The 20,768-nt window shown below is 37.6% G+C and overlaps 2 protein-coding genes across 2 annotated transcripts; both read right to left on the minus strand.

Annotated features, from left to right (window-relative positions):
• Positions 1-84: 84 nt before the first annotated feature.
• Positions 85-11,922, minus strand: dhx40 (DEAH (Asp-Glu-Ala-His) box polypeptide 40). Its single transcript, XM_028464366.1, has 17 exons — positions 11,580-11,922; positions 10,294-10,439; positions 10,094-10,213; positions 7,217-7,453; positions 7,046-7,112; positions 6,822-6,953; positions 6,615-6,714; positions 5,627-5,713; positions 5,323-5,505; positions 5,129-5,209; positions 4,893-5,050; positions 4,272-4,386; positions 3,024-3,132; positions 2,825-2,919; positions 2,674-2,743; positions 2,360-2,588; positions 85-308 (listed from the first exon to the last, which is right to left on the minus strand). The coding sequence occupies exons 1-17, from the start codon at positions 11,749-11,751 to the stop codon at positions 187-189; spliced, it is 2,223 nt and encodes a 740-aa protein (XP_028320167.1). The 5' UTR covers positions 11,752-11,922; the 3' UTR covers positions 85-186.
• Positions 11,923-14,536: 2,614 nt separating this feature from the next.
• LOC114474681 (homeodomain-interacting protein kinase 1-like) lies at positions 14,537-19,339 on the minus strand. Its single transcript, XM_028465120.1, has 7 exons — positions 19,013-19,339; positions 17,238-17,404; positions 16,606-16,797; positions 15,944-16,125; positions 15,593-15,830; positions 15,414-15,503; positions 14,537-15,076 (listed from the first exon to the last, which is right to left on the minus strand). Exons 1-7 carry the CDS (start codon positions 19,050-19,052, stop codon positions 14,537-14,539), a joined length of 1,449 nt encoding a protein of 482 aa, XP_028320921.1. The 5' UTR covers positions 19,053-19,339.
• Between the last annotated feature and the right edge of the window lie 1,429 nt (positions 19,340-20,768).

The raw sequence follows: 20,768 nt of genomic DNA on the forward strand, positions 1-20,768 counted from the left end.
TGAGACTGAATCCTGACAACCAACCAACCAACCAGCAGCACCAGGAACAAAGAGACAAGACAACAAAAGACACCAACAATGAGATCAAAAACAAAAAACAAGCTTTATTCCTCACAGCTCCAAAGCCATGTCAACAGTAATAAAACAAGTATATAAAACACTAATATCCAAACATATTACTTCAGGTCAATTTGATTTGCTGAGGTTCCTCTGTTGCTTTCGCTGAAGGTATCGAGCTCGTGCGTCGCTCACAGATGTTTCATTGTTCCTCTTCTCCAGCTTCTTCATGGCATCCTCAACACAGACATCTGGAAAACAGAACTTAAAGTTTTAGAAACATATTTCACTTAAAAGCCTAATGGTTTTTTTTTTTTTTTTTTCATGTGTGTGCATAACAGGTAAAATATAGGCCGTGGTTTTTCATACAGAAACGTATGAATAAACTGGCTGTCTATCCGTACGGAACACCCCTCATTGGCCAGTTTTGGTGACGTGAAAGGTGCACCACGTGACTTAAAGTACCATCAGTTTTATTTTAGCTCATATTAATTCTTTGGCTACCCCGCTAATCCTTTTATTTTAGCTCTAACCCTAAACAAGGAAATAACGTAAAATGGTTATTTATTTATTTTTACGTTTATGTATTTTAAAGGTGGAATTTGGCATGTTAAATATATTAAAATGAAAAAAAATATATATGACAGAAGCTGGATTCGAACCCAAAGTAACAAAAGGAAGAATTCTTGATCATGCAAAAATTATTAGTAACATAATTGATAATGTTGACAACAAAAATTTGCATCGACACATTGTTTAATGTTGTAAATTGATGATAACATCAGGCTGGCAGCTGCTTTCTGCCTCATTTTTGCTGCAGTACCATATATTAACCGCTGGGTGCAGTGTCGCTTCACCATTTGTGGAAAAACAAATGTGCAACAGAAGAAGAACCAACCTAAAGTCTCAAATGTTTGGGACCATTTCACTGAAAACTTATACTAGTATTCTTAAAAAAAACAACAAATGATTGAATATACATTTTGTACAGTCACTGTTTCATGGCATTTAAAATATTTGTATATTATGTACATTATTTGAACAATTGTGTTTGTATTTTGAGCAAGCATATCTTTCCATCTCTGATACATTTTTCCAAAGGTAGTGTCTTTTCCACTACAGGAGACAGAAGCTATATTTCCATCACCCTTTGGAAATGTGCAAAATCAAAATCTTGCAATAAAAACTGGTGTTTTTTTTTTTTTTTTTTAACTTCATTCTGATTATCACTAACCTTGCCTGCTAAATGGATTCTGCTGGTGTTCTGAAACACCAGAATCCATCTTGTACTGTTCCCTCCTTTGCCTTTCAAATCCGACCGAAACGGCTAGAACCAATCATGAGGCAGCGTTGTGGTTAAGGGTGGGATATCCGGGTGTGACGGAGTCAGAAGCGCCGAAGCAAAACTGGCGCATGCGCAGTTGCGGGGAGAGGAACTAGCTGGGCTACAGCTATTAGCATAGCTCCAAATCAAAACAGAAAGATGTCGATACGTGGATGAACGTGTGGAAGCTGCTATAAACTCAGTTTTAGAAGAATACAGCATTTACTTTTTGAAAGAGCAACAGCGAGAGGCGCTTTGTGCATTTTTGGACGGTAAAGATGGCAAAGCGGAGCCTTGTTGTTGCTGTAGCAGCGTCTCTGCGATGACGACAATCATTTGTTACCGTGTGATTGGCTAAAACAAATCATGGTGGACAGGCGCTTTGCCCAATCAGCTTCAAGCATTCTGTTCATGTCCCTCCCTGGTTCCGAAAGGACTTGCCAGACACAGACCCAGATTGATGTGGACAACTCGAGTTAGAGGGAGGGATACACATCAATCTGGCTCTTGCCAGGTTATGATATCACGGGGAGTACCGGGAACAAACTACAACAAAAATGGTGTCAAGAGAATCACTGTCCTCATTGTCTGGCAAAGACACAATAAATCCCAGTAAGAATGAAGAAAAAACACTTCTATGCATCCGTTTATGGGACTCCACATCCCATAATGCAATGTACGACAATGTCAACAAACTGTGTGTCTAGGGTAAAGATAAAAACAAACTTTCAAGTTTCAATATCAACCCTTTCCTTTCTTTTCAAACTAAATGATGTTTGATTTCATTGATCTATGAGGGATACACTTACGGTAATAAGAAATTAATGCGCTAGTTAGCTTAGCAAAAAAACAATGACAGGCAAGCGCAGGAAAAGTGTAATAGACCGTAATTTTTCACCTACACAGAAATCTTTTGTAATCAATGTTTTAATTTACACGCATTACCAACAATTCTGAAATAAATGACTTTGGAAAAACCTGGTGGTCTTTTGGCAGCTTCTTTGGTTTCCCATCTTTTCACTTCCTCCTCGGTAACTTCCTCCCTAGCAACGCTGCTCAGCTCGTAGACGTCGACTTCATGAAGTTTGGGCAGTAAATCCTTCACCCACTCGTATCGAATAGGACAGACTGTCCTGATGTAGACACGGGAAGTCACCAGTACATCATGGAAGATGACCCAGTTCAGCTCTGCCTCCTGATCAAAAAGCTTGAAGACGGATTAAGGAGAGAAATGAAGATTTAAGATAAAATGAGGTTTGAAGTAATGTTTTACACTTAACACTGTTGCTTACTGATGAGGACGGATGAATGTGAACCATTGAGCCATGGCTGTCCATGGTGCAAAACACCTTTCCAATAGACCTGCAAAGTTCACAAAAATTTTAAAAACAGAATAGCATTTCTTTCTAAAGAAAACTTGATGTAACATGGGGTTTGTAGTACCTTCTGGCAACATTAGTGAAGTACCCTGTGCACAGGCATCTTCTGAAGAGCTCACTTTTGTTACCATCAAAGGTTTCAACGGGAAAGTCTTTTTTCTGAAAGTCACAGAGATACAAACAGAGATAAGCCACACTTAGAATGGAATAATCGCTTTGTGGACAAACCGCATTCTTTAGAGGCTGAGCATAAAACGCTGCACCTGCTGGAGGCGGAGGAGAATCTCTCGCAGCTGGGTCTCGATGCTAAAAGCTGATTTTAGCGCCCTCCAGTGGATCCAGTTCTCCTTACACCAAGCTGAAGGTCTGTCACTGCAAAAAAAGAACAAAGGAGGATTCACCTTTTGGACATTTTAGGTGGAAAATACTGATAAAAGCTGTTGAGTTGTACTATTATTTAGAGCAGTTGTTCTCAATCTTTGAGTCGGGACCCCATTTTGGGTCGCGAGACACTAGGTGGGGGTCCCCAGATGCCTTTAAGAAACTAACAATATATATATTTTTTATAATTAAAGCCCATTTTTGTTTATTTTCACCCTTTTCATGCAACTACACCAAACTTGCCATATTTTTACCTATTTTCTTCACTTTTTCTTGCTATATTTTTGCTCCTTTTAATGCATTTTTGCAACACTACTTTTATTTTTGCCACTTTTCCATCAAATTTTAGTGCCTTTTCTGCACATTTTTTTTTCACTGTCAAGACATTTCCGGCACTTTTAAACCCTTTACACAACATTTCCCATCTAACGTTGCATATGTTGACCCATTATTGTCACTTTTAACCTCTTTTCACCATATTTTATGCATATTTTTTACCAATTTAACCGCATGCACGATTTGTCATGTTCATTATTTTACACTAGTTTAAACTAATTGTTCCTACAACTGAAAATACATTACCTGAACCCCCTTCCCCCCATTCCTACCACTTTTAAGCCAATAATGACACTTTGAACCCTTTTTACCACTTTTCTCTTGGTTTTTGGCCACTCTAATTTTAAACTTTTAAGCAATTTCTGTGGTTTTGAAAATCCCATTTCACCATCTATTCCATAATTTTTTGGTAATTTTTAGCCCATTTTATTTCTAATAAAAATAAGAATTTACATTTTTACGATGACTATATACACTAGGGGAGCAAAAAATATGTTTTCTGGATAATAGTGGATATTATTCAGATAAATCAATAAATGTGGTTATCACAGATTCATAGAACAATGGACCATCATTTTGCTGACTTTATGGATGGGTCCCAAAAAGCTCTCCCCTTTAATCCCCCTTATAGATGGCCCTGTCTCAACATGACTGTTCTTCAATGTTCATGTCAGTGTTCAACCACCTTCAGGTATAGTGGGGGTTCCCGGTCTCTGGAACCTTTATTTTGAGGGTTGTGGGATGAAAAGGTTGAGAACTACTGATTTAAAACACAGATCACTTTTGCTCTTTACCTGGATTTACAAAGCTGAAAGACGCTCAGCAGCCTGGCAAAGTCATTCATACTGCCAGTCTTTGCAGCAAGTGCGCTGTGCTTCTCATCAGCTTCCTTCTGCTTCTCAGGCTGACCTGCTCACAGAAGAAATAAGTGTTTTTCACAATTTTCTTTTTTACAAACATTTAAGCAATATCACACGAGAGTGAGTGCTGTTCTGCTGAAATATCAGCACTGGGGCCGGGTGCCGTAGATAATCACACCAGTGCTGATATTTCAGCACAACAGGACGACCTCAAGTATGATACTGCTTTTATACAATACCATTTTATTAGTTAACAGTAATAAATGACAAGAGATTATGATTTGTTTATTTTACTTCCGTCAACACCTTAGGACCTCTTCTGCGCATGCGGGTCACTTCAGGGTCGCATTCCTTTCACACTCCAAATTAATTGAAGATGAATTTAATATGTAATATGAACGATCACACAAAAAAATCAGATTTGTATAAAATATCTAAATTGTGCATTAAGAGGCCATATTTGAGACCTTACTAATATTTGGATCAAACACCAGACATTCAACAGCAGGTTTTCTCCCAACACTTATAGCTCACTACAGTCGCTGAATAGCAGACCTGGTCGGATGAAAATGTTCTCCACAGACAACATGGCAGCCAGTGGGAGAAGCAGGTCCTGACAGCCCAGAGCAGCAGCTTTGAGCACGGCTCTGGTAAGGCTCGGGTGGAGGGGGAACTCCACCATCAGCTCGCCAAGATGGGTCACTTTACCTCTCCTACATTAGAGCAATGATGGTGTAAAGACGTTGCAGCACTGTTTTCTATTATTTGTGTATTGGAAATGAAAATCTTACCTATCAATGGCATCATACTGATAGAGCTGCTTCAGTGCTTCTAGAATAAATCTCTCCTCTGGACAGTCTAGATAAGGAAACCTTAAATAAGGGAAATGTATTATACCATCATCAATGAATAAATAGGAATATTATGAAGCAGTGGGGAGGTAAAAATCTATCAAAAAAATCAAATATGTGACTTTGAAATGTACCTAATCACATCGTGCACGCCCAAGCACTTCAGTGTAAGTATCACTGCAGTCAAACTTGTCCTCTGGATTTCTGGAATTGTGTACTCAGGCATGCACTTTTCCCAGAATTCCTTATTGTAGATTCTAAAGCATTTCCCGATTGACGTTCTTCCAGCTCGGCCTGCTCTCTGCTGAGCCTCGCTCCTAATGAAAAAAAAAAAAAGAGAAAAAAAAATCCAATCCTAATCACTGTTGGCAAACTTCCTTCACAGCAGGGAGGTCAGCGAGCAAATCCCTGAAACAAGGACGCAGTAATTACACTCACTGTGAAATTGGAACAACCTCCAAGATGTCCATGCCCACCCTGGAATTATGGTTCAACTGCTTCACAAATCCACTGTCTACGATGTACCTATGGAGAACACATTTGGTCATTTTTATGAGGAAATCCATGAGATGGCCTATAGCGGGGGGAGGGACAAAGACAAATTTTAACATCACTGTGCCCTAGTTTTTAATATCAGTTCAATACACTTCAAAAATGCTTGATTTTGTTACCAATTTTTGTAATTTAGAATACATTTGTGGAATTGTTTGTGAGAAATTGCTAGATTTGTGGCAAAAATGAGAGTTCTTTCCACAATTTGCAATCAAATTCGACTGCATTCATGTGATATAAACAATGGAAAAATGCAAGCCCCTAAAAATACTGTGAAATTTCATTAAATTGGTGAATTTAACATATGTAAAACTGGATTATTTGATAATTTACACAATAATTCATGTTTTTTCTGTCAGATTTACTTTCACCTGCGGAATTTGATGCTCTAAAGCAGGGGTGTCAAACTATTTTTGGTTCAGGGGCCAAATACGGACCAGTTTATCTTAAGTGGGCCACAGATTTTAGGTGGGGAAATCAGTAATTTGAACATTATTGTGCTCAAGTTTGCACTTATCAGTCCCACTGGGATTGTCACTTTGCATTTTATCAGATGTAATTTGCCGAAATTTTGTGGAATAATCTTAAGAAATTTGTTCTTCTAACAGTTTGAGATTAAAAATGGCTGCAATCACGTGATATAAGCATCGGAAAAATGTGAGCCCTTCTGATATTGTGGAGTTTCATTGAATTAGTGAATTATTTTGGAGATATCTAGCTGAGATATCTCCAACTGAATTAGTTGGTAGTTAACACAATGATTCATGGTTTCTCATGGTTTACTTTCTTGAGTGTGCACTAAAGGGCCAGATTTGGCCCCCGGGCCTTGAGTTTGACACATGTGGCCTAAAGCATCTCTATAGGCCATACTCACTTGATGCCATTGATGGTGAGAGATGTAGCAGCGATGTTTGTAGCTACCACACATTTCCTTATTCCTGGAGGTGGTGGCTGGAAAATCTGTCTCTGCTGATCTACAATGAACACATGTGCACTGATTAGCTATTTCCCATGAAGCTGACACTAAAAAGCTGAGGAGAATAAACAACAGCTGCTCCAACCAGCTGTTAGACACATTTACCTGTGGGCATGGATCCATAAAGAGGCAAAATAAGAATACCATCCACTGTTTGATCCTGAACATCGAAGCGGTAGTCGATGCACTCTGCTTTTTCAAATAACAAATCACATGCACGTTCGATCTCTGTCTGACCTAAACAAATATATATAAAAAATAATTATTTCAGCTTTTTAAAACAACAAACAAAAAAGTCTCTTTAATTCATGATTCATATCATTACTTACCTGTCAAAAATACCAAGATGTCCCCAGCTGGTTCACTACCGTGAATATCTAAGGCAACTTTTACAACCTGGGATGAAGAAAAAAAAAACTGCATTAAGCATAACAAAAACAACAAAAGGCATTACTCAAAAGTCCAGCTGGATGATTACAGAAAAAATAAGAACCCAGCACCTCTTTGACATAGCCGATGCTTTCGGTGTCTTTGGGTCCAACAGCTGAACCGAACGAGCAGCAAACAGGGAACAACCTCCCAGGTATAGTGAACACGGGACAGTCGCTGAAAAAAGCTGAAAGTTTATCCGTTTCCAGAGTGGCCGACATCACCACCACTTTCAGTGGAGAGGAGCGTCCTCTGGTGATCTTTGAAGAGCCGGAGAAGATTTTCTTGATCAAACCCAAGAGAATGTCCTGTGGTAAACACAGAGAGCAAAAGAGTGGGTTGGAAAGAAGTATCTCTTAAACTGTATTGATAATATTGAAACGGTTACGATATTGTATTCAATATCCTATCAATATAATTCAATTCAATATAATTTCAAAATGTACGTAGAGAATTTGAATTGGAATCAAACGTATTTATATTTTATAGTACTTTTCATAGCCTCTCATAATAAAAGACATTAGAGTTAAAAAAATAAATAAATCAATTACAAACCCACTTAATGTAAAGTACATGAGAAAATGGTTTAGTCAGCACTCTTATAACTGCATATCATATTGCATTATAATAGCTTAAAGGAGCAGCTCAAGGAATGTCCAAATATAAGTAATTCAGAAAAAGATTTAACAAAATTATTTTTGAACGTTATAATAATAAAGGAAAATGAGTTGGTTTAGCTGGAACTTTTGTTGCTAACATATTGTTTAAATGTATGAAGATATATGTGCTTGTGTTACGTAAGAAACTGGATAAAAGCAAAAGAAATAAGCTATTGTATTAAGACTTTGGAAAGGGGGGCAGCGGTGAATTTTCTGTGTTTGACTATCAATGTTCTTTGGGTTATTGTCTTATGTTGTACATAATGTACACTTTTTCATTGTGTGCTTGAAATAAAACTAAACTAAACTAAATTTTCACAGCACATGCACCATACCATGAGAGTGAAATTACATTAATTTGTGATTCTTTAACATATCAATTGTGTGTTTAAACTCCTTTATTGATAACTTCATCGTTTCGTTTCCTATAATATTGAGTAAGATTCCCATTATTGTGACTCCTATAAAATGAATCAGTCATAGGACAGACCCTTAGTTTTGGAAGCATGCGTCAGTAACAGTACAATAACAAAAGCTACAGGCATGTTTTTAATGTGGTTATGATAAACTTTGTGTTGCACTTGCTTATAAAAAAATGTACTAACCAACAATAAAGGCCACTGCAATCATTTTAAACCGTACCTGTAGTGAATTTTACATGCTCCATCAAAGATCATATATGATAGTAGAGGTTTGGTTAGGTTATATTCTTTAAAAGTCCTTCTAGAGAAGCAGGAGATAAATTACCGCTTCCATTTGTGAGATACGTTTGCAGCTATTTTGCTTGGAAGAGTCATATTGGCTGTAGTGACACAGTTTGTAACCAGACTGATTGATGATTCTGGTCGCGCCGGGGGACCCAATCTGGCTGAAAAAAGCAGCGTTTCACCTGCTTCATGATATTTTAGCAACAGAGTGGGACCAAGGTCACACACATTAGATATGTGATATAAACAATAGTGGGTTATATCGTACGATAGACATTTTTATGTCACACAACAATATATATCGTTATATCGCACAGCATGACCGGCTGCAATGTGTACCTCTGTTTGAGAAGCACTGCTCCAAAGATTAAGATCAGTTGTTTGGCTACATCAAAAACAGATAATTCAGGGATTATATTTCCTATATCATGAAGAAACTCAGAAAAAAGTGGCACAAGTTGACTTATTAAATATTGTAAAAAAAACACTATAAATTTTTAGATGGTGCCCATCTAAAAAAAACTTTAATCACTTTGAAACAAAAGTCTTAGTTCTTCTTATTTTTTTCTAATCCAAATGTGTTGGGCTGCCAACTTTGGTCGTTTAGTCGACTAATTGGTCAATGCCGTCATGGTCGACCAAGATTTTCATTGGTCGACCAGCAATAGTATCAGTTTCAATACCGTTTAAAAAAAATGCAATGCACTTATATAGGTGATGAGGATTAAATGTCAAATATAATTAATTTAATGCCTAAACATAATTCTATGTCCAGCAACAGCTGTGTAAGTGCGAGCTGCACTGCAAACTTTTTTTTTTTTTTTTAAATGTTGCGCTTCAGCTGTCAGTGTGCAGTGTGTTGTCCTCAGAGCAGAGAGGGAACAAATTAAGACAGGCTTGAAACACAAGCATCCATTATTGAATCAATCCTTTTTCTGCACAAGAACATGGATTATCCTTATATTTGATACGTGGATTATGTAAATAGATCCACTGCTGTCTCTGGCGCAGCGAGGCGTTTGTTTCCCTGTGCGCTGATCTGATGTTGAAATTAACAATTGTTTATTAATAACAGCAGGCTTACCACTAAAACTAACGTACATATGTCATTTGTATGAGGAAAAAATAGGTTTTAATTGTTGTTTCAGGTCGGTCACGGATATAAATACCTAATGTCTGTCGGACCTGAAAGTTTCAGTTTAGCTTTGTCGGGTTCTGGTCAAAGCTTGAATAAGGTTCATATCATAAATGGTCTGTGTTTAAAAGCAAATCGGCACCACAAAATGCCAAAACAGAGTATTTCTATCTCCTCGTCCTCCTCTGCACCTGCTCATTCGTTCTCCTTTTTTTTTTGGTGGACTAATCTCTACGTGTGCCATAGTCTTGGTCGACCAACCATTTCCTTGGTTGACTACAGCCCTAGTGTTTACTGCATTCAACACCTTTTTTCACTTGCTCAGCACTCTGTGTTCTTTTACTAAATGTAAAATGACGTACATGAAAGCGAGTTTGAAGTTTAAATATTGAACCCAGTACTTTTGCTTTGAGAATCTTGATGTTTTGATCAGACGTGTTGACTCACTGTGTTGAGGCTACGTTCATGAACTTCATCCAGGATTACCACGCTGTACTGAGAAAGACTGGAATCTGATAAGATCTCTCTGAGCAGACAGCCGTCTGTCATGTACTTCACCAGAGTGTCCTGGCTCAGAGACAAACATACACATGTCAGCGAAACGTGAAAGCAGACCAATGTGCATTTACTTCTCACACGTCACTTACCTGTGATGTGCAATCATCAAAGCGTACTTGATAGCCGACTTCCTTACCCAGGGTGCACTGCATCTCCTGGGCAACCCTCTGAGCCACTGTGATGGCAGCAACCCGGCGGGGTTGGGTGATCCCAATCTTACCATCTTTGCAGAAACCTTTGAACGCAAGGAAAGAGTCATGTGACAAGTGCATGCTAAATATAAACACACAAACAAACAAACATATTTATGATGCACTGAAGACTTTCGGCCAGAAATTACCCGAAACACTTTTCTCACCGATAAAAGCCGAACAAAACATGATGTTGTGATGACGTGAGGAAACACAGCGGTCAGCTCACGTGCTTGTCTGGAAACGGGTTCACGGACTGATGGAGCGGCAGTTTTTCAATACATCTGAGCGATAAAGCGTCTTCTAAGCAGAGTTGATGGAGCAAGTAAGTGTGTTTAATGTTGAAAGCGTCTATTCGTATGGTTGCCATACGGACAAACCCCGGTGCTATTGGCACATTATCCGTACAAACAGAATGATACAATAGAATGTTGTATATTGATAGATACGATAGAATGTCGGTATATTGATACAGCAGCCGTACGTTAGCCACTGCCTTTATGTTTCTGTTTCACGCCAACACTGTAGTTACGTGTAGTCCTCCCTTAACACGGACCCACACCACATCAGCAGTTTGAATCCAATTTCAGAGTCTGTCAGCATATTTAATGTGACTCTCTTTCAGCAGCCCAGTCAGTTATAGACCTGTGGAATATTATTTAATGGATGATCGGGGTCAAGTTACACATTTTACTTTTTTTTATTTCATATTATGCTGTGCATTGTTGGAATGTCAGTGCTGAAATTTTTTTTTAACTGATTCATTCTTTCAAGAATTAAAATTAATTCAAAAAATTGCAATGTTTTAATTTTAGTGAGGTTTAGTACACATTCAGAGCCATAAATGCAATGGGAATAATAATTGACATATTTATTTCGGTTTTCTCATTTTCGACAAATCATTTTAATTTAGGTGCATCTCAAATACGCGCGGGCACGCACGCACGCACGCACGCACACACACACACACACACTGTGGCAGTTCCCACTACTGTCAAATCAACCACTGGTTTTCCTCTTATGTGCCATTAACACACAGGTGTGCCACAAACGTTAATCCAGTATATTAAAATGATACATTCCAACCATGCATAGTATAGATACTTCACAGCAAAGATTACAATCACGTTGTGCACTATATTAGATAGTTCACCCAGTTCAGTTAAAGTGTAAAATGACTTTACCTGCTTCACACAGGTACTGGGGAAGCTGTGTTGTTTTTCCGCTGCCAGTCTCTCCAGTAACAACCAGAAAAGGACTGGTTTTAACCGCCTGTACCAGTTCGTCTTTATGCTGACAGATGGGCAGATGTTCGGGATTGTTCTCTTCCACACTCCATCGTGTTGACTTGGCCATTTTTAACGAGATGTGTATTTTTTGTTCCCCCTCAACAAATTCACATTGAAAAATACAAACCTTAGGTTCACATTTGATTCAAAGAACATTAACGTCTAAAGTCATCGGAAAAGAAAACAATATTTCCCACTGGAGAGACTTCCGCAAACTCCACCATTCTCGCTTCTCATTGGTCGATTTTGACACATGACTTCTTTTTCTTCTTCTTTTAGTTTAATGGCAGGTTGCAACCATGACTTTTAGGTGCATACCGCCATCTACTATACCGGAGTGTGTAGCATGAGTTACTGCAAGGATTACTGTATATCACTTAATTGATATTTAATTAATTAACAAATACAGTATTAAACGATAGCAAAAAAAAAAACAAACAAAACAAAACAAAAAAACGTAACCAACCTTAAATACTATAATATAATCTTCGTTAGGGTTTTATGGCGGATGGTAAACAACGAATTGGTACATTTCCGCCACCTACTGGTATGGACATAATGTGTTATGGCGCTCTTGTTATTTTATGAATATACACGATGAAGGTAAGGCAACAATTATCATGAAAATAAATGATCAGAATACTAAGAAATGAAAGAATGAAATAAAATAATCCCAAAGAATGTTTCGACATTTTTCTAAGACAAATGGAGAAGCATTCATTTTTATATATATATATATATATATATATATATACATAATTTAATTTCTTTTTAAGAATTATGTGATTTTATTTTCTACATATCTGTTGTGTTGAAAATGTCACACCCACTGTAAGTATGGTATTCATTTTAAATGCAATTTATCCCGTGCTCCGCCATGTTGAAATGACGTCATTGGTGACGTGATAAGCCCCTTTTAGTCCATTGAGTTCCATGGGAGGTGAAGCATTCAGGATCATTTAGCAGCTTTTTCAGTCAAAATGTCAACTTGTACTGATTTGGGTTGATCTAGCAATCAGTAAAACTTTTTTAAAAAGTCAATGTAAACCTCTTTTGTTTACTGACAGATGATAAATAAAACCGTGAACCAAAAAAATCTGTGGCCACAGGGTGCGACAGTTCCCACTCTGCTGTTTCGTATAGACGCCATTAAGGAGAGAAGAAGAGCTCCGAGTGCATTGATTCTAATGTGCAGCAGTGAATCATGGGAAGTTGTTTACACATTCCCTCAGCTGATGTGCAGCCCGTACACCAATCAATACTGCTCTTTCGACTTTGTCCTTTTGGAGTGATCCCGAAATATCTCACTCCCTTTCATCACTCACTGAGATGCAGGATGCATCCGAATAGACCCTTTTATCTCTTTTCCTATCCACTTTTCCATAACCCTGTGGATGACGTCACAGGCTTAAAGGTGCAGTCTGCAACTCTTATAAAAGTGACTTTTTGTCATATTTGCTAAAGCTGTCACTACAGTATGTAAGGACAGCTTTACACGAAACTAGTAGTTTGTGTAAAAAAAACAGGCTCATTGCGTTCCCCCTGCTGCTCCTGCAGCCTTTGGCAAAATGCACCGCGACCGAGCAAAAAGAACCAATCAGAGCCAGGATTGTGTTTGATCAGCTGTTTTGACAGCTGTTGCTCACAGTTCCTGCCCCTTTCCCGGGGCTGGAGCGCGTCAGTGTATGGTCTGGAAGAGTAGAAGATGGAATTGGTGACTTTCCTGCTTGAAAGGTAATTACTGCTGCTTGATTTACATTGTCTGATTTGTAATTGTTACAGTAGAACTCTGTAGTGCATGTGTTGTTCATGTGTGCGCAGCAGCCTCCGTGTGGCTGCTGTAAGTGACATGTTGTTGTTGCTGCTGCTGTGGAGGTGTGTGGCACATAGAGAGAGAGAGAAGCGCTGCAGTAATATGCTTTTAACAGAGCATGTTATATTACACTGATGTTGCTGTCGGACTAACATTAGCTTGTTAGCTTCTCCTAGAAGAAAAATGCCAAAAATGGCACATATTGTGTACCTGTTTAGTAATAAATATGCCTGTGTGGCATTTTGCAGCAAATTTAACCTATAATGGTCTTTTTGGTAAGATTTTATTGAGTTGAAAAAAATCAAGATTTATATTGTGTCTCGTTATTTCGAGAAAAAAATATTGAGATACGAGTTCTGGTCCATATCGCCCAGCCCTAATGCCCATACATTTGGACCTACTGTATGGTTATTAATGGGAATAGTGTGTGAATGATCATGGTACCATGATCAGGATCATTGATACAGATAACTGACAAATATCTGACAAAGAGGATATTTAGGTCTTGGTGTAGGTTTTGCTCTTGTTTATCATTTATTCTGATCAGGCATATTTCCACCCAACATTGATGGAGTGCGACCAGTACAACAGGAAGTCAGGGCAACCGTGGCTCCGCCCCTTCTGCAGGTGTCACTGGTCACAATTTTATGACTGAATTGTTTTGTGTTAGCGTGTGTTTCAGTATTAGTTCTTAACAAAAATTTAAAGAGAATTTACAAACCTGCAAATACAACTGCAGCGGTGGTGGAAGGCTGTTTTTGATTTAATCTAACAATAAGCAGTTAGATCAAATCTGAGTCAATCAGAACACCAAGGTTCTAGCGTTTTCCACCTGTTCTTTGATCACCTCCAGTTTAAGTCACTTATTATATAAAATTAAGAGGCTCTTAAACTACAACACAAACATGGAACAAGAACAAAAGAATAAATATTTACATGTTTATTTGTTTAATATAAAAAATATATCAAATATATCTGTGAAAGTCCAAATGATCTAAAGCCAACTATTGAACATATATGATTTTACATGTATAAGGATTCACTTCTTAACAAAAAAAGTCTTGATTCTTCGGAAAAGCCTTCGAATCCTCTTCATCAAAGAACGTTTTTTTGCTCCACTTGAAGACTGATCCAGAACTTGATCATTTGTATGAGGAGTGGGAACAAAAACCAGGTCCACATCAGTTACAGGAGGGAGATCATGTGAAGCTTCTGCAACCAAGGCATCACAACTGATTGACGAGAGGGAAAGTTCTTCTTCTGGCAGAGTCACATAGAACATATCCCAGGATGTAGCGGCCAAATTCAGTCTGTCACCATCGTTTGATTCTGTCACACAGGCTTGATCCAGAACAGACTCTTCACCAGATGCAGGGCAGGTTGTGTTATCAACCTGTGAGGAGGGTTGATAGTCTCTGCTGGTCTCCTGCTGGTTGAGGTGGGATGTGGTGAAGAAGTGGTGAAACTGAGCCTGACAGGGAGAGATCCTTTCATCTCCATCCAAGCGCAGGAGATGCTTCAGCAGGTCGACAAAGGCTTTTCTGTCCTCAGCCTCACCACTTTCTTCTCCTGGATGAACCTGCATTTTAATACAAGACACTGGTTATTACACAAGCTCACACATCAGGCATATCAGTGAGTAGTTTATGGTCAGGATATCTCACAAGCTTCATGGCAGTCAAGACTTATTAACAGGACAGTGAATAGATTTGGACACTGCATGAATTTACATCAGATTTTGTTTAAAGGAAATTTCTCATTCATCATGAATAGCATTTTCCAAATAAATGATCTAGAATATTTAAACAGTAATCTCTGTCATCCATGTTTTAAGAGTTATTAAACTTAAAAACTTGCTTTTTTTTAAATTGACAGAAAACAAATGTTTAAATAGAAAATGTTAATTCAAAACTTACATTAACCAGATCATCCAAAGAAGAGAACTCAACGAAACATTGTTCCTCCTCAGGTACGATGTTGTTCACAGCTTCATATTCCTCTGGTGTCTGGGAAAACAAGATGAGTGTCATGAAGTTCATTGTAAAGTTAAACTTTGGTGAACTCAGGTTTGCCGAAAAAAAAACTTCAGTTTTACCATCAATCGCCATTTTGGGCTTCCCTCAGCCTCACAAAAGAAGCTCCGGGTGTGAACCCCGGCCTGGAGCTGGTCGTCCTTTGGTAGACCAAGAAGCTCTGAAACACGCTTCATCATCTGATAATCGCAGGACACAGACAAGAGGTTTTCTCCAATGTAGAGGAATGTGAGCAAACAACCCAGGCCCCACACATCAATGGCCTCGCTGAAGGGAAGGCCAATGGAGACTTCAGGAGCCCTGAGGAGCAAGGACACGAGTTAAGAGTGAGAATCTGTGACCAACAAATCAATACAATACAATACAGGTTTGTCATAACCACAGCTAAGCCATGTGAGGAGAAATCCTCCTACCTGTATCCTAGAGGCTGAATGCCAAGGCCAGGCTCCATGCTGGAAGTTGTAATAGCCAGACCAAAGTCGATTAGTTTGACTTTCAATGGCTGGATCTTCCCACGGACCACCATGACATTGTCAGGTTTTATGTCAGTGTGAATGATTCCAAGGTCTTTCAGGGAATCTAAAGCCACCAGTAGCTGCAGAAACAAGATCAGAAGACACAGGATTAGAATAAACATTGTCTGTTTGCTGTATAGGCTTTACACCAATCTGATTGGCCTTTCACCAACCAATAAGAAAGGGTTTGAAAATACATCATTTCCGCTACTTGACTTCCGTCATAGTCTAAGTAGAAGTAGAAGTAACCCTAAAAACCCTAACCTAACCCTTTTGCTGCTGGTCAGATGAAATACCGATCAAGACCAGACGTTAAGTTATAATTCAAAAATGAATGAGAAGAAGGGGGTGTATCTGCCTTTAAAGGGGGTGTACCCGCTTACAAACCAAAACGCCCCTTTTTGCTGCTGGTCGGATGATATTGCATTAACTTGTGGTTAAAAGGTCACACACACACACACACACACACACACACACACACACACACACACACACACACACACACACACACACACACACACACACACACACACACACACAACAAATGTTATAAGCCATACCTGCTCAGCAATAGAACGGATTTCAGTCAGACTCAGGTACTCCCACTCTCGGTTTTCCATTAGAGTGTAAAGGTCGACGTCCAGAATCTCAAATACCAGGCAGTTGTAGTTCATGTACACAAAATGCTCATAAAATTTGAGCAAATTTGTGCGGTCAGCATCAAGGACACTGATTAACTTCAGCATGGAAATCTGTAAAAAAAAAAAAAAAAGAAAAAAAGAAGAAAAATCCACAATTCGATTTAAAATACATCATCTGGTTCCAACAGGTCTTAGATAATCTTATATTGTTATTTTGCAAATATCAAAAAAGTGCAAATGGTAACAAAGTTTGTTTTCAATGTTGGATTAGATATGAATAAATATATAAAGTAATAGGTACAATATAAACAAGCGTAAATCAGCTTTACATTTACATGTATATTGATATGATATGTACATGGAATATTAGGTTATGAATAAATAAAAATAGATATGTTTATTCCCAAAATTGCATTGAAGAGAACAGAAGTCCTGAAATGTACATTGCTATCTTGAAGTAATTACACATTAATAACAAAAAATATTCTTCATAGAGTTTAGAAGTAGCAAAACCTGAGCCCTCAAATATGATAGAAGGTACAAACAAGTACCTCATGCTCAAGATCTTCTTCAAAGCCCTCCTTGATTATTTTTACAGCCACCGTCTCATTGTTGCTGAGGTTCTGGCACTTGACCACCTTCCCAAAGTTGCCTTCACCAACACACTCCAGGATGGAGTAATCCACAGTGCTGCTGTGGAGAACCTGAAGTTCAGCTGCTGCAGTAGAAAGAAAGAACAGAGGGTGAGTATAGACTAGTTCAGTCTGTGTATGTGTCTGTAGTGGACAACATATTTTCTCCATAATTGTATTGTGGTTTCCACAGTCAGTGATGGTTTGAGGTGCCATGTCATGTGCTGGTGTTGGTCTACTGTGTTTCCTTAGGTCCAAGATCAACGCAGCCGTCTACCAGGAAGTTTAGAGCACTTCATGCTTCCTGCTGCTGACCAACTTTATGAAGATGCAGATTTCATTTTCCAACAGGACTTGGTACCTGGAAGGGACTCAATGCAACTCATACAACAGTTAGTAATTTGATTGGAAAAGAGACGCCACATTCCATGAGTGCTGATCAGGGTTGGGGTCAATTAAAACTGTAATCGTGTAATTGATAATTAAGCACAATTTTGGAGTAATTATAATTGTGATCCCATTTGAAAAATTATGTTGCTGTTGTAAGAGTAATTAAACTGTAATTGAATTCAGAAAATTTTATTTTGTAATTGTAATTACCATGTAAATTCTATAAAAATTGTCAATTATAATTTGACACAAAAATTAAAGAACCATGTTACAGTTTTATGCACAGTTTTACACATATGTAGTTAACAATTATTAAAATATTTTTCAAATCCAGCTTTTCCACATTTTACCATTAAAAAAATATAAAAATTGAGGGGTACACTGACACATAAAAGGCTCAGATGCCCACGACAAAAATATTAGAACTTATATTTTCATTGATTAGGAAGCCTAACAATGTAACCAATGGATAGGAAATAAATTAGATGATAGAAATTAATTTTTAGTGTGTTTTAACTGATTTAGGACCTGTTATCGTAAGAGATGCTAACAGAAAGCTAACACAAGAGGTAGGTTCAATGTTATTAGGTTATTTATTTCAAGCTCAGTAATTGTGATTGGACTTTAGTAATTGAAAACACAATTGTAATTGACTTTCTGAGGATAAAAAATAATTGTAATTTAATTGTGATTGGGAAAAAATACTGCTCACTGTTATCTTAATTTAATTGTAATTGAACATGGGTAATTGAAAACGTAATTGCTGATATAGATCAACAACAGCACTGGGACTTTATACAGACATTAGTCAACGGTCAGTTAGGAAACGTTTATGTGTTGCCTGGCAACAGCTAATATCACACTTGAGGTGGTGCTGTTGGGTTAAATATCAGCACTGGTATGATGATCAGAATCAGAATCAGAATTCCTTCATTAATCCCAGGGGGAAATTACTTTTGTTACAGCCACTCAAGAAATAATCACAAATAAAAGAATAAACGTTAGAAAGAATAAACGTTAAATAAGTGTATACAGTAATTAAGTAAAAGACTGTTAAAAATAAGGATTAGATAGATACAGATATTTACAACAATCAAATCTACACCAGTGCTGATATTTCAGCACACCAGCACTCCCTCTGGTGTGATATTGCTTAATTATCCATCTCAGGAATAAAATACAGGAACTATTTTTATGAGGAGACATAAATACTTGCTGCTACACCACTGTAATAACACACACTTTCCAGTCTAAAGGCCCTCTCTAAAGTATAAAAGCCCTGTTTGTCATTGAGTCTTTCTTACTTGCAGCAGCTGAAGTTCCAGAGAACAGAAATTGGGACATTTTCCACTCAGATGCTTTAAAAGTCACATAAACAGTTGTCTTCACAATGCTCACTAACTGCAACTGCTCTGTCTTCACTGACAGCTCGTTTTCATCTCATACCTGCTCCTGATTGGTTGAGGACGTGGTGCCCTCTGCAGCCAATCAGATACGACTTCTCATCGGTTAAAAAACAATCACGTTGTGATGGAGAAGCCCTATGCTAATGACCTAATGCCCCGTTCTGAAGTGCATACGATATAGTAGGTGTAATGTAGTGACATCTATCTGTGCTTATTTTCCGTTTATTCCCGTTCTAATTCAATAATCTAACCAGTAGAGGGCAGTAGTGCAACCTCAGGTTAAATCAACCTCACAGAGAAACAGTAGAAGAAGAAAAAGGAGGCGGAGCTTGAGGTTTGAAATTCTCGGGGCTTGACAAACCGGAGTGAAAAGACTTAATAATATGGAGGACCAAACCTGAAAAAAGTATAAATAAATTTAAGACATTTAATTATTTATGTTCTATTTATTTAACAGTTTTTTTTTCGTTTTATTCACTTATTCACCCATTTATTTATTCATTATTGTATATATTTATTCCAATATTTATTTATACATTTATTTAAGTATTTACAATTTTGGCAGGTTTGGTCCTCCATAGAATAACTCAGACAATTAAAGTTATGATGTTGATGTTTAAAAAAAATGTGTGATGTAAAGTTCATGCACTATTAAAAAATAAAAATTAAACAAAAATAATAATAATAATAATAATATACACTGTATATATATATATATATATATTAGTGTTGTGGTGGTCAAGATTTGTGCATGTTTCCAAGCATGTTGCAGAAAGCCTTCAGGGAGCATTGCCAGTTATTCAATAATTTTTTCAGAATATTCACCACTATGGTTAGCTGTAATGCACCATTTATTATCATTTACTGCATCTAAAAATGCTATTTACATGAACTGCTGGATGCTCTGTCACCATTTCTAACAGTTTCCTTTTCTTTAACCCTTCAGCACACGGGTGTCAAACTAATTTTAGTTCAGGGGCCAAATACGGAGCAGTTTAATCTCAAGTGGGTCACAGATTTTATTCGAAAAAAAATACATTGTGTCGTAGTTTGCCCTTATACATATACATAAAATACAAAATATGTAAGAAACCGACACTATCCAAGCAACAAGTGACAGGTATCACTTGTTCCCATCAACATCCCAACAAAATCTTCACTTTAAATTTCTTACATTTTGTGATAAATTTGTAATAAATTAAGGGAAATATTATGTCGTAATTTGAGGAAAAATGAAGGATTTTCTAAGAATTTTGAGTTTTTTCAACTGTTTAACGTTAAAAAATGACTGCATAAGCACTGGGAAAACTGAGCCCCTGCAAATATTGTTGAGTTTTATTTACACAATGATTCTTGCTTTCTCTATCATTTTTTTTCTCCTGCGGGCCAAATTGGATGATACAACATATATAGTGTAGTTCATTTGTTCTAGGAGTGAGTGTCATTATCAGCTCAAAATCTGAAATAAACAAGATGATCTTAAGTCATTTTAAATCTTAATAAAACAGCTTAACTCCAGTCTCTCTGTGATGAAATTAACATGTTGTAAAAAGTTTACATGTCTTAATTATAATTGCATTTAGCAGACACTTTTATTCAAAGCAACATACAGCACGAGCCGTTTAGGTTAAGGGATTCAAACCGTTGACTTTGA

This window comes from Gouania willdenowi, chromosome 13 (assembly GCF_900634775.1).
Source record: "Gouania willdenowi chromosome 13, fGouWil2.1, whole genome shotgun sequence".
NCBI lineage: Eukaryota > Metazoa > Chordata > Actinopteri > Blenniiformes > Gobiesocidae > Gouania > Gouania willdenowi.

Excerpts from the sequence above, each read along its gene's own strand:
- dhx40 (XM_028464366.1), bottom strand. The coding sequence starts at position 11,751 with ATGGCCAAGTCAACACGATGGAGTGTGGAAGAGAACAATCCCGAACAT. Across the intron at positions 10,440-11,579 it reads CCAGTACCTGTGTGAAGCAG|GTTTCTGCAAAGATGGTAAG; the intron begins GTAAAGTCATTT and ends TTGCGTTCAAAG. Across the intron at positions 10,214-10,293 it reads TTGATGATTGCACATCACAG|GACACTCTGGTGAAGTACAT; the intron begins GTAAGTGACGTG and ends TCTCTGAGCCAG.
- LOC114474681 (XM_028465120.1), bottom strand. The coding sequence starts at position 19,052 with ATGTCCCAATTTCTGTTCTCTGGAACTTCAGCTGCTGCAA. Across the intron at positions 16,126-16,605 it reads TCCGTTCTATTGCTGAGCAG|CTACTGGTGGCTTTAGATTC; the intron begins GTATGGCTTATA and ends TTGTTTCTGCAG. Across the intron at positions 15,504-15,592 it reads GCCCAAAATGGCGATTGATG|ACACCAGAGGAATATGAAGC; the intron begins GTAAAACTGAAG and ends TTGTTTTCCCAG.